Genomic DNA, 14,213 nt, shown 5'->3' with positions numbered 1-14,213 from the left:
ACATAAATGTTTTATCGCTTTTAATTAATTTCAGGCACCACATCAAGCACGGTGTAACTCATTTTTTCAATTACAGTATTATAATAATGTTTTTCTGTCCTATTTCAATTAAAATGCAAAATAGTCTTAATTATTTGTTCAAAAACAATTGCACACAATCGACCTAAATCTTTAGAATCAAACTAATGGTTACAATGCCATTTCGCTACGTGGCTATTGACATTTTGACTGCATTATCTGAGGCACTGAGAAGGATAGTGGGCTAACTCACTTTTTGTCACATTGCAGGAAAGTGCAAAAACCACACTGATGAATCAGGAGAATTGTAAAAAGAGTGCAATTTGGGACTGCCCTTGTTGAACTTTTCTTTATTCATTTGTGCAATTACCTTAAAAATGACAAAAATTGAGTTAGCGCACAATACTTTTTCCGTGGCTCATATCATATTGAATCTTTTATATCTTAACCGTTTGTCTCCCTATTCTGCAGTTCCCGACGACGTGTTCGCCCCCAACTACATCTGGAAAGGCTCATACAATTACAGGGGCAGGAAGCAGCCCATGACGCTGAGCATCACCAGCTTCAACGCCAGCACGGGCAGAGTCAATGTCACACTGAGCAACGGCAACATGGAGCTGCTGCTGTCAGGCATGTTTCGCATGTTGCTGCTGGCTGTTGGACATATGATATACTGTATATACTATATAGGAACATGCTGGACCATGTTGCATTTATATGGGAGAAAGCACATGTAGGATTAATTAGTCAGAAACACTATAGAGTGTCCACAATTTCTGTTGCAAAGGATTCAGGTGATATGAGCCCCTTTAACACTGGCCTTCTGAGATGGAGAGTGTCTTCTGTTCTTCTCTGACATTCTTCATTAATCATGTCATATTAAACAAATACATGAAATAAGGAGAAGGGAAATAATGAAATGTTTTGTTTAAAAATGCCTTTCACAACACCCCAGAATAACATAACATAACATGAACTAAAACTAGATATAAAAGTGAATAAAAACAGTGTGAAGGAAATTAAACATAAAAGCAGAAAGATGTAAACTAAGAAGAAATACAGGACAAAAAAAATACAAGTAATAGTAAAAAAGACAGGAAAGTACTAAAAACTAAACGTAGTTAAAATATTGCTAAAAACAATAATGCATTACAATAACACCACAGTAATGAGAAAAATATACAATAATAAAGAGCAAAAGAAAATAAATAACAATAATAAACGTTGTCACCTAAACCAAAAATACTAAATTCCAAATAAGGCAAAGATATTACAAATGTAAAAAAAAAAAAAAAAAAAAGTTAAATACACAATGATAATATGATACTAATACATGAACAATAAAATTAAAGGCCTACGCTACAAAATAAAGTACCATACTAGGAATAATAAAAATTAATGTTGAAATTTAAAGTAAAAACTAAAAACTGAACTAAAATATTAATACTTTTTAATAACTATACCCACAGAATTGAATAAAATACAAATATTTGATGATAATTATGATTGCATATCATAATTAAATAAAATAATAATACAGCTATTACTTAACCAATTCCTAATAGTAAAATATTTAATTTGTTTCAAATGTTTGTATTAATATCTGAAATAAACTTACTGTTAAATAACTGTTAACTGTGGAAATTACATCTGTAATTCTTCTCTGAAATTCTATTATGCGCTGTCTCCCCTCCTCCAGGCCTTTATAAGACGTCTGAAGCACGTCTGCTGCTGCTGATGTATCACGTGAACTACGTTCAGCAGGGAAATCAGCTCAAAGACTCAAACATCTCTCCGGCCAAAATCATAGAAGACTCGTGGACCATGGATGGATTTGTAAGCGTCAGTGTGAATACGTACAGATACTTATACAGTAATCCACTGCTATTTAGTGGGGATAGGGTCAATAATTTGACCAGTAAATACACCACTAACTAAATAACTTCAAACTCGTCTGACAAAAAAAACTCTTAGAAATCAAAGGCTTACTGAGGATTGATGTAGAAAATTCCACCTGAAGTGTACATGAACGTGTGGTGAACTCTCCATGACAACTCTGGCTAAGTTTAGCTCCTCCCCACCATACAAAGCTTTTCTCTCAGTCGAGATGTATCACTTAAATATAGGGGTGTATCTTGACTTTTGTGTTCAATTTGTTCCATAACCAAGCTCGTCACTCAATTCTCTTGTATATCGAATCAGTTTTCCCTATTGAAATGATTCTGTTCCAGCCCCCCAAAAACACCAATTTTTTTTATTTTTATTATTTTTAATGAAGACGAATAGCACTGTATTGTATAAAACCATAACAACTAAGGGTTGATGACATGATGGTTTGAACCCAAACTTGCTAAAATCTCGTTCAGACCATCATGTCATCTACCCTTAGTTATGCTAGTTATCACAAAATACATAGGGAAGTCTGCTAAACTGTTTTCTGGGTTTGGTCACGAGTAGTTATGCTACCTATTGCAACATACACAGGGGAGTCCCCTAAGCTGTTTTCCGATTTTGGTCACGAGTAGTTCCGTACATAGCTGACACAATGCACAAGGGTAGTTGTGACAATATTCATCAGTACTGTGTTTAGACTAGTTGGGGCATATACATACAATGTATTCTTGCTTTTTTAAGCCTTTTGTTTCCCTCCGCATTACCCTACTATCCAAGTCCATCACTTTTTCTTGAGTGAATTTATTTCCTTTTCCAGGTGTCGGCCGAACCCGACGGTTCCAGTTACGTATTCCAGGGTTTCATTCAGGGAAAAGACTACGGACAGTTTGGACTCCAACGACTTGGTAATTTTTCTCGCTGAATGGCTTGATGGTGATGATGATGAAGATGATGATGACAATGATGAGTGTGAAGACTGACATCCCGCTTGCTTTGCAGGTCTGAATATGTCGGAGAGTCAGAATTTGCATCCGCCTCAGCTGGGCACCAACAGCAGCTCGGTGGCCATCGCGATCCTGGTGCCTTTCTTCGCACTCATCTTCACCGGCTTCGGCTTCTATCTCTACAAACAAAGGTTTGTACCGAAGAATGCTTTAATTGTACGTGACAGGCTTTTGGCAAAATAGCGCGAGGATCAACAGTCACAGCAAACCTTGCACCTACTGTTACCCGAAATTAGCCACTGCTACTAAGCTTCTGCAGGGCCAACGCAGAATTTGGCTTTACTTACCATTGTGTGAAGAATAAAGTGATCCCCCAGAAAGACAGTCAAGTCAGTTTTATTTACGTATATAGCGCCAATTCACAACAAAGGTTATATCAACACATGTCAGGAAATTGGCCATTTTGGGCTAATTCCAGGGCTCTGATGTACTTTGACAAACTCTGACTTGGGAATTCACCTAAATGAGCCCCATTCGGAAGCGGGTATCTTGTGGGCTCCCTCTTGTTGTACACAAAGGAATCACTGCCAAAGTACAGTTCACTTGTATTTAACTCGTAAGATTAATTCATGTGCATTTAATCATTAAGACCTGTTTGTTTTAATTTATTTAGGTACAATTTTTATTTAACTTTTTTGTTCAATACATTTGAATTGAATTCTCATTTAAATACAGTTGTTTTATTGTCCTACAGTTACAGTGTTAAAACCGCATAATATTACAGTGGCTTACAATAATATTCGATATTTTTGGGGGAATAATACTATCTCCTTTTTGGGACTTGGTGTAAAAAGTTTAAGAACCACTGTACTCAGGAATTGAATTTGAACCCCAATCAGAAAGAGGTACGCTACATAGACAGATGGGCGAGCTAGCTTTTTTTTTTTTTTTTTGCCTATGCAGTCTAAAGTGGGCAAAGGATGGCATCAGGATTCGCCATGAAAAATCCGAAACCTAAACTGTTGGACAAGTGACATCAGGGTAGTCGGCAACTCATTCGTGTGTGTTAGTTGACACTTTGTCTTACCACTTATTATCAATAATGGCTCCCGTGTTTTCTTTGTCACACAGGACCACGCCGAAGACCCAGTACACTGGCTGCTCGGTCCACGAAAACAACAACGGGCAGGCTGCCTTCGAGAACCCCATGTACAACACCACCGCCAAGGCGGTGGAGGGGAAGGCGGTCCGTTTCGACCCCAATCTCAACACGGTCTGCACTATGGTCTGAGGCTCCATGACGGACAGGAACCAGACCGGAAAACAGTTCCCGGCATTCAGAATGGTCTTTGCCGCTCGGTCTGGAATCTCTATTTGCAGAGAGTAGCAAACGTTTTTATAACATAGGGGAAAAAAACTCAGAAGCAAAAGAAGGGATGAGGGCAGCCCTGGAGACGGCGTCCTTAATCCTGATTGAACGGCGGATTAAAGTCAAAAGGGAGCCCGGGCCCCAGTGGAACAGATGAGAGGAGGATGAGGCTGACTCACAGAATGCTTAAACCGCTCCTTTCCCATTCCGGTGGACGGAAAGGGTGAGCAGACGCAGACAACCCCGAACTGAACTGAAAGTCAATCAGCAAATCGTCTAGAGAAAAGCGGGAGATTAAGATCTTCAAATCCCTTCACTGCTAATCAGAGCAAACCTGAACCTTGGAGCTGTTTTTGGAATGGCAGATGTTCCTGATTCAGTGAATTCCAATGGACTCTGATGCGAGACGGACTAACAAAAAGACTGAGACAGACATTCTGGCTCTGGTACTAAAGCACATTGGACAGGAAACACGTCCTGTCTGCCTCGGCGAAACGGAGAATAGGACACTTGGACGGGATCAGTCGAGACAGAACCTGCGGCGGAGCGCTTGAAACGCCGCCGCCACCAGAAGCAGGGTTTGCCGCCCAGCGAACGTGGACCGCCGCCGTGGTTCCACTGTGATCCTGCACTCCGCGAGTGCTTCCTCTTTTATTTGTTACTACTGCAGAATCTTCTGATCTGTAAATCTATTGCGAATATATATACATATATATATTCGGGAGTGGTCACCACCTATATTTTTGTGCTATATATAAATATATATATGCCAACAGGGACGAGCCCGGACAGATCATAGCGGCAGATTCTAACTTTGGGTTTTCCGAAAAAGAGTCCAACAACCACATTTGTTTTGGGGGGGGTGGTATTCTAAATGCGTTAATTTTCCTTCGTAGAATGTGAAGTGGCACATGTTCATCGCTTTTTGTGGTCTGGTTGTCGTCACAGTGGAGATGCGAGGTTCCACAATTTCTGTTGCAAAGGATTCAGGTGATCTGAGCCCCTTTAACACTGGCCTTCTGAGATGGCATTTTAACACCAAGACTCACTACCTGTGCTCTTTTAACTGTCACTGTCGCCCTGCATCTAACAATTTGAATACACGAAGCCGCAACAGCTGCGTGAACGTTATTTTAGAGCTAATCTTTTGCCTATACTTTTTGGCAAAGACGAATCATAGCAGCAGATTACAATGTTGGATTTTTTGAAAGAGATATTTGACAATTGACGGGTTTTTTAAAAAAGAACTGTGAATTTTCCTCATACAATGTGACATCGCACACATTCGTCGTTCTTTGTGGTTTGTTTATCGTTAGTGTTAGGATGCGAAGTTCTTTGATGTTTCCTTTAAAATTTTCTAATTTGCAAAGGATGCAATTGGTAAAAACCCCTTTCACATTGGCTGTCGACGCTGGTTTATTCCCCTTTTTTGAGTTGAAAGCAATTTTCACTGTTGCCCAAACATCAACATGCATCTAATGATCTGAATGCCTGAAGCTGTAACGGCTTTGTGAATCGGAATTGTCAGTTCCCTACGTCGACGGATAAAATGCGCACCGATTTGCCGGGAAACTAGTTTTGAAAGGGACTACTGTTGGAATCCAGTGAAATGTACCGGGATAGTTCTGATTTTTAGAAGTTTTATCATTTTGGCTAAAGTTTCAGTTCCCTATGAGATATCCCATCTACAAAGTCATTATTGTCCATCCAACATATCTTTGCGCACAGGTCAGTTTTATTTGGATCGTGTAGAAATTTGGTGTTTGTAGTAATACTTAAGATCTCAACTTGGGCCAAAACTCTAGCTTCAATTTTTATTTTTGAATCCTTTGTTGAGCAACTTTATCGTAAATAATTGGATACATTGTGGTTATCTCTGACAGTGCATTTCAAGAAACTTAAGCCTTATTATTTCTGTCTGATATTACTTGTCTAGTCGGGTTTTTTTCCCCACCAAAAATCTAGTTGGAAGGTTTAGGAAACCATGCGTAACAGTCCAACACAGTTCCTCCTAATTGTCGGCCTTAAAATGAGCAACGAGTCATGCTTTTTTTGCAAATGGGTCAGTCAGCTTGATGGTTTTTCTCCTTCCTTTAATGATTGACGCAGTTAGCAAAGATATTGTTTGTTTTGGGGTTTTTTTTTTTTTTACTTTAAGATGTCCAAAATGCCAAAATGACTTGAAAAATGATGTTTGCGGTAGAGTTCATCCACGCTCATTTGGACAGCCTGAAGGGATTGTTGTCGTATGTACGTTGTTGTTGTTGTCGTCATGGTTGGAGTTGTGTTTTTCACAATGGATCTGACACAGTGCCTACCAAATAAAGAACATTTTTTGGGACCCCGCCACACCCGGGATGCCGCCCCCCCTCCACCCACACTTATCCCAGTTTAAAGGCAATTTTCTCCCCCCTCCAAGCCACAAGATTTTGCCAGTGACTGCAATAAGATTGATGGAAGACTGAAGTCCTTCTTTGCCCCTCTCCTTGACGGACACTGGAAATATTCCCTATTTGAAAAGAAAAAAAAAATACAGTTAAATGAAATACACCAGTAAAGTGTTTTGTACAGAAATATATTTTTATGATGAAACTATTTGTAAAATGTAATAAATCTATTATGTAAATTTTCAATGCAATGTAAGATTAAAAAAAGGCTACTTGCTTTTGTAATTAACATGTCTTTTTCATTGTCTGCTGGGACGTCGGGTTTCTGCTTTTAAAAGTTGCTTTTGGGTTAAAGTGTGACTTGGAAAAAAAATAATACAAACTTGCACTCAAGAGGCTTGAGATAAAGTCCCCAAACTTTGGCCTGTTCATTTGCTCTGGAGGTTTATATCACCCAAAGTGCAACATCATTATTATTATTTTTGTTGCAGTGCCTTTTCAGACATTTTAACCTAACACACAAGAAGTATAGTTGAAAATGTTTGTCACAAGTTAAGTTTTATTCACCCTACGAAGAAAATTTATGCTGCTCAAGCACTGAAAAGAAGAAAAAAAAGAAGCATCTACGAATTTGACATTTGATTTCTTGCTTTGACAGATGATGCTTATGCCACATATAACATTCTGAATCAATTTGGCTGTTGCTGAGAACAAAAATTACAATCCCTGGGAGTTTGGGGAATGTAGGTTGGCAATTGATAGTGCTCGAGTGCTGCGAAGAAGCATCGACGAACCTGATATTTGAGGTTTTGCTGTGACAAACACTTGCCGTAAAGAATCCAAAATCAATTCAACTCTTTATGAAAGGGGAGGGGGGGGGACTACAATCCCTCAGAATTTGAAGATTTGTTGAAAATGGATGCTGTTTGAGCACTGAAAAGAAACATCTACCCATTTGACAATTTACTTCACGCTATGTCGGATGAAAAACACGTCATATATCTTTCCAAATCCACAGCACTCCTGTTGACGACCAGAAAAATTCCAAATCTATTTGGGAATAGGGAAGGGAATCATCTTTTAATGGATCAAAACAACTTTCAAATATGAAACATATACAGTACACACAACCAGAAAAAGTTTGTGTTTGTCAATTTGCGGTGTGAAACTGTGGAATTGTATGAGTGAGCAATTAAAGCAATGTCCAAACATAAACCACTTTAAAACAGTGTATAAATATATGTTGTACATGATGGGGTATGCTGGAAAGGAAGGAAAGAAGTGCAATTTGTGCACAATTGTACATACGTAGGGAAGAACAATTGAATATGTGGGGGGCGGGGGTGTAGGTATAAATGTACCATAAGTCCCATAAATATGTCTGAGGTCCATTTCTATTTTTTTTAGTACTCACTACAGGGGGCTGGTTTACTCCAGGGGAAAAATAATAATAATAATAATTATGATCAGATTTGATGGCTTAGTAACAGCCTTTCGCCCAAAGTGTTACGCTTTCCTTTCATAAATGATGAAATGAAATTGCGGTAAAATGTACCCAACAGTGAAATGTATCTTCCCCGGCCAGGAGCTCAGCACCACTAAAACTCATCCACGGACCAATTGAACTATAATTTTATTATATAATTACTGTATGTTGAATTATTTATATTCCTGCTTATTTTGTAACACTACTAAATAAAGATATATCAGGAGAAAAAGATTACTTTTTAAAAAATGAAGTTATATGTTGACGTTACTTGGGTGACGTCACCTCACTGTTAATTGGCACGTTGAAGGCGTCTGAACCGAACCGAGCTTCTTTTCAATTTTTCATATCTTTCTCCTAACGGGGTCAACTTAGAGGACGAAGGAACCTCATTTTGTCAAGTTGTTGTGTCGGGGTAAGTCCGAGCTGTTGTTTATTGTTGGTCGTGGTGCAAAAATGCTGCCAGTTGTGCACGTGCCGAATTGTGTTGAGCAAGTGTCGTGATCATGATTGTTTCGAGGCCCCAAAAGTCACAGAAAATGGGTTTAACATGACAATTATGTTAACATAATAGACCAGAGCACGGATTCTAACAATTGTTAGAATGCTCTGCTCTTTAAATTGTTAAAGTGTTCCGGTTTTGTGCGACGTGTAATGAGTTCTTTCGACTCGTTCCGTTTAAAGTGTAACTTTTTTTTTTTTTATGAACACAAAACGATAATTCACTTGAATAAAAATCCACTTCATGATTGTGGAACCACTTTCACGCTTGCTAACGTGGCAAAGTGGAGCAAAGCTGACGCATGAGAAAAATAAAATCAATATAGGGTAAAAATGTTTCTGAATAAAAGATGAATTGGGGTCACGATTAGTCATAGTTTTACAACAATTAATTGTATCAATTAATATTTTATGTAGGCGTCTAGTTGATTTTTCTAGTTATTCTCGAATTAAAGTGATTCTTGCAGACTTGTTTTGGTACGACTGTGTTTTACACCCAAGTGGCCACTAGATGACGTCAAAGTACTTGTAATAGTTTTCTGTGAGTGTTTAGTACAATACTTCTAATAATGGTCGTGTCTCGTTTAATGATGTCACTCCAGTTAAAATCAAGCAAGAAAACCTAAAGAAAAAAAAATATGAAAATTTTTCAAATGTTTTTAAAATTTGATTCTTTTTTTTTTTACATTTTTAAACATGAACATTTAATAGAATAAAACATATTCGCGATCAATCTTTGTCAGTGACTTTAGGGCTTTTTAAAATTGTATTTTTTATTTTTGTGTGTGTGTGTTTTGTTACATGAAGTTGTTTAGAATTAGCAGTTGACGAAATGTGTTTTTCTTTCTATTTGGTGCGTGGAGGACAAACTGTTTCTAAACTAGACTGATTGTAATGCAGCAGGAAGCCGCTAGATGGGGACAACACACCTCTAAAGACCAGCAATACTGACATGAATCAAACTAATTCAGTGTTGTGTGTGACAGTAAAGCAGTTAAAAAAAACCCACAATTATTAGGGGGGAAAATAAAATAAAAATAAAAAATACTCTGGTGTGACTCCCTAATAGTCATGTTTGATATGTTAAGCATTTCACTGATTCAAGCATTATTATTTTTGGTTTTATATTTTAATATTTATTTTGGTTGGACTTTTTTATTTATTTTTTTTTAAATTCAAGGGAATATCATTCATAAATGTGTGAATCCTAAAATATGATATCCGCCCCAGGCAGGAAGGAGCGCTAGAATCTCTCCTTCGCACAGCGTGGATGTAATAATAATAATAATAATAATTTATACATTGTTCTAAACAAATACAATGAAAATAATGGAATTTTACCAGAATGAAGTTGATATATTAGGCTCGGGAAAAAATATAAATTGAGGCTGTTATTTTCCAAAATAAATTAATTCTATAATTACTAAAAACATTTTTAAAGTCCCTGTAAAATGAAAACAATGTTTTGTAAATTTAACACACAACAGAGAAGAGTGTTGTTAACCTTGCCAAGTGTGAATGATTAAAAAAATCAACTACAGCATATAAAATGAGGCCTCAAAATTATGACAAATCATGCCGTACTCGTGTCAAATTTGAATGCTTAAAAAGATCACCAAATAAAATGAGGCCTCAAAATTATGACTCATCATGCCGTAATCAAAGCAAATACCACCAAGATGTATTTGTGGTGTGCCGGCATCGCTAGCCAGCTAACTGCATGTTGCAATTGCTCCACATAACAGCTGACGCAAACAAAAGCTTTGTTCTCATAATTTGGTGACCTGTTTATGACAACTCAAGTATACAAATATTGGAGAATTGATTTTTAAGCGTTTAGAAACAATAGTAACAATATCTTGTTGAATCAAATAGTATACAGGGGAGTTAAAAGAATCAATTACAAAAAATGTGTCATCATTTTTGTGCACCACATACAACTATTTGCCGGTCCGATTTTGCCCCGCGAGCCGCAAGTTTGACACCAGCGCTTTAAATACACTCCGTGCCTTCCGGTCAGTCAGTCGTCTTCCTGCCCGCGACTCGGGAGCTTTTCCCAGATCTCTCCGTCTGTTTTTCGTCGTCTCTCGATCAATGGCGGGGATTCGGCCCTCTGGGACATTTTATTTCAATAAAGGAGCCGAGCGAGCGAACAGAACGATGTTTTGTAGCAGCCACATTCATTATGCATCTGCTGCAGAAATCAGTCCGCCTTGATCATCCCTACTTTATTTATTTATGCATTTATTGTAGTCCGAGTTGGAGAGACCCTTAATTGGCGGTCTTGTCACATCAAATCTGGACTCTGTTTGATGCTCTATCCTGTATGTGCCGTTATATTTATGCTGTTTGTGATGACCTCCATGCATATTAATTGTTAGTTTTTCTACAGTCAGCTTTGAAAATGTGAACGATTATATGGGAAATGAGGCATTTTGAGCTTTGTTAGTTTTGTGTACTATACACTTGCACTTCGTAGCCGTTGTGGGAATGTGAAATCAGAGTAGAGGATGAACATATACTAGTTTTGTATATTTTGTTCCCAAATTATGTCCCCATAATGTGTGCCTTGCTAATTGATACGAAAGTAATACTCAGTACTAAATGTTAACCTTTTAATAGTGGGTAATACAAAAGCCTTTACAGTACTGTAGTAAACACTCGCATTTTTGACTCTCTCCCTCAAAAAATCGAAATGTATTTTCATTAATTACTTTGTCCTTTTTTTCTTTTACTTTTATTACTTTTTTCTACAACATCTACACTTTTTATATTTTGTGTTATAACTTCAAGACTTAAATTTTTTTTCTTTAAAATTATTTATTTGTTCTAACTTTGTTTGTCCTGCATAAATTACAACTGGATTCTTATCACTTTTTCTTGAGGGGGGGGGGGGGGGGAAATGCACATTTTTTTTCTCGTAACTCAAGCTTTTTTTTTTTTAACAAATGTACTATTAAAATTACTTTTTGTTTAATTCTTGTCATAATTATACTGTTATCATTATAATTGTCTTTTTAGTGTGGCCCTAATGCTCCTTTGTTGTATTGGCTTTTTTTTATTAAGGCAAACATTTAAAAAAATGGCTTTCTAGCACTTAAATAACATCATTCTATATTTTGCCATGTGCAACTGTGAACGTTATCCTGACTGTATAACAGTACAACTACACAATTTTAACATATAGTTTACAAACACGGCCTAAAGAGGGCGCTCCGATCTTCGGCGTTGACATGGAATATATGTTGGACAGCACAAGTTGCATGATGTTGCATGTTTACCTTTCTAATCATAATGAGCAAAATGCAGGTTTTAACCGCGTTGCACTACTTTTCGGCACGCGTGTACACGTAGCGCCCCGCTCGGCCTTGGAGCCGGTCGCCGTGAGCAATCGATGGTCGAGAGACGAGCTCATCCGTGTCGGACATCGCGCGGCAACAATGTTTGATTAAATGGCCGCCACATCCTCACCGGGACACAAATCAATGGCCTTCGAGGGGTGGGGAGGGAGGTTCACCTTACAAGACGCGGCCCACCGTGGCGCCTGCTTGTATTGACCCGCGTAGCAATAAGAACGACGCCATTTGTCACCGTTGTGTCACTTTTCAAGGTTTCCTTCACTGATATTTCAGATGTTTTTCTTAATTTCTTAGTGGTTGCTACACTTTCTTAGATTTGTCACATATGGTACAGGGTGATTGAGAAGTAGCTCCATAGTTTTGTAGTTTATAAAAAAGGAAATTCTCAAATGTTTTTTCTTTGTCGGAATTTCATTTTTCAAATTTTCAAAATGGATATGAGGAAAAGTAAATTATTTTGCGAAGTTTGCGTTTAGCATGAAGTATTTGAGGTTTACTACCCCTGTAGGATAGAAGTTGTCGTGAATAACTTCTCGTATTTTCCCATAAAGTTCTTCCGAAGTCTTTGGTTTCATACCGATGACTTGCTAGTCCACTTTAACAACCCCACCAAAAAAAAAAAAATCACAGGGTACCTTTCGGTATTGATGTTCATATTCATGTCACAAAAAAATTAATGGAACCTGTCCAAAGTCATCCCACAGCACACAAATTGTTTTGGTGCCATCTTGTGGCAAGAAAGTATGTTGACGTGAGTTGAGGAGTTTCATTTAAGCATCAATTATTACAATTACTACTTACTATTTTAAAAATTTTATTTTATTTTTATTTTTTTCTATTCTCGAGAAGGATCGATCCCTATCCCCACTCCAATCACCCCATAGTTAATTTTTTTTTTTAGCTTTTTTATTTTATTTTCTGGGGGGTGGGGGGGGGTAATTTTAGGGGCTTGAAATGATTGACAATGTCCACGTTTTACATTTTGGTTAATGAAAAAGCTTTGAAAATGCTCTATAGTCGGAAAACACTGGAATTTGACCTTGGAAGAGATGACAAATATTTAATGTGCAAATTTGTCGCGACTTGACATACTAAAACATCTCCCTGTATCATTTTACTTTGTCTTCAAAGTTTGTCCTTTCTGACTGTTCCGAGGTAAGTAAACGATGATTGCGTGATGTTATTTGCTGTGCTTGGCCGCGTTGTCGCACCTGCTGTCAAAATGTTGTCATTTGTTATAAAGTGGGTGTTGATAGAGCGCTAATTACGTAGCGTTAAAACAAATCAATCGTCGTATAAAAACCGACATTTTTCTAATACCTTTGGAGTCTCGTATTGTTCTACGGCAAGTATGTCAAACTCAGGCCCGAGGGCCAAATTTGGCCCACGATGTAATTATATTTGGCCCGCAAGACCATATCAAATGTGTATTAGAGCTGGCCCGCCAGTATATAGCACATGCGCCACTAATATTACAAATCCCAGAATGCTTTGCTCGTGTGTTGGCCCATCCGTCTAGACCAGCGAGCGCCCCTTCCCTTTCTGTTGCAGTCGTTAGCAACTATGCTACCAGTCTCCTCGCAAATTTACACTTCCCCTTCCCAAAAATGGCCAAACGAAAGATGGAAAACGGTTAACTTCCAAGACAGGTGGGAGGCAGATTATCTGTTGACTAAAGTAAAAGACAGACCTGTTTGTCGTGTGCGGAGCAAAGAATGTAACATTGAATTAATGTTTTTTTTAATGCCCTTTATCAACTCCGAGGCAGGGACTGTTAATAGTTTGATGTTTGGCTTTTTATTGAAGGGCGTTCTTATTTTTTTGGGTTGTTTTGTTGTTGGCCTTTGAAAAAGATTTACATCAAAAAGAAAGGTAGTTGGAGATAGATAAATACAAGATGGAGAGACAGAAGAATTCATCTTATCTATTTCAATACAAAACAGCAAACAAAATACCACTGATGTCTTTTATCGCAAATTAGATTTCTCGGGTTTCTAATATTAAAGTTTGTTTATTCCAGATTCAGTGTTTAAGCAACATTTAAGTTGGTTGTCATATGATAAAGTTTAACGCTACATTTCGGGAGAGAAGGGAAACATGCACATCGCAGTGATTTTTCATTGAATATTGAGTTTGGCCCGCGACGTTGTCCCAATTTTTAATTTTGGCCCACCATGAATTTGAGTTTGACACCCCTGTTCTACGGCCAGGTGTTTACTGCCGTTGAACACAAATATGAAAATAGTCCACCTCGCA

The 14,213-nt window shown here is 37.9% G+C and overlaps 2 protein-coding genes across 8 annotated transcripts in view; both read left to right on the top strand.

Moving 5' to 3' along the window:
- csmd3b (CUB and Sushi multiple domains 3b) overlaps positions 1-6,053 on the top strand; it is a 386,559-nt gene extending 380,506 nt beyond the window's left edge. For all 6 annotated transcript variants that reach the window (XM_061760284.1, XM_061760282.1, XM_061760283.1 and 3 more), the window contains 5 exons: positions 490-648; positions 1,718-1,854; positions 2,729-2,816; positions 2,911-3,046; positions 3,987-6,053. In XM_061760284.1, the coding sequence (XP_061616268.1) occupies positions 490-648; positions 1,718-1,854; positions 2,729-2,816; positions 2,911-3,046; positions 3,987-4,146 (680 nt within the window). In that variant the 3' untranslated portion in view covers positions 4,147-6,053. The remainder of the gene's footprint in view (positions 1-489; positions 649-1,717; positions 1,855-2,728; positions 2,817-2,910; positions 3,047-3,986) is intronic.
- Positions 6,054-8,390: 2,337 nt separating this feature from the next.
- Positions 8,391-14,213, top strand: part of LOC133471111 (teashirt homolog 1-like) — a 158,640-nt gene continuing 152,817 nt past the window's right edge. For both annotated transcript variants that reach the window (XM_061760320.1, XM_061760321.1), the window contains exon 1: positions 8,391-8,512. The gene's annotated coding sequence lies outside the window, so the exon portion shown is untranslated. The remainder of the gene's footprint in view (positions 8,513-14,213) is intronic.

The sequence above is a fragment of the Phyllopteryx taeniolatus genome, chromosome 21 (genome assembly GCF_024500385.1).
Source record: "Phyllopteryx taeniolatus isolate TA_2022b chromosome 21, UOR_Ptae_1.2, whole genome shotgun sequence".
NCBI classification, from domain to species: Eukaryota; Metazoa; Chordata; class Actinopteri; order Syngnathiformes; family Syngnathidae; genus Phyllopteryx; species Phyllopteryx taeniolatus.
The sequence above is the reverse complement of the archived record's forward strand: the minus strand, read 5'-3'. Positions and strand labels throughout refer to the sequence as shown.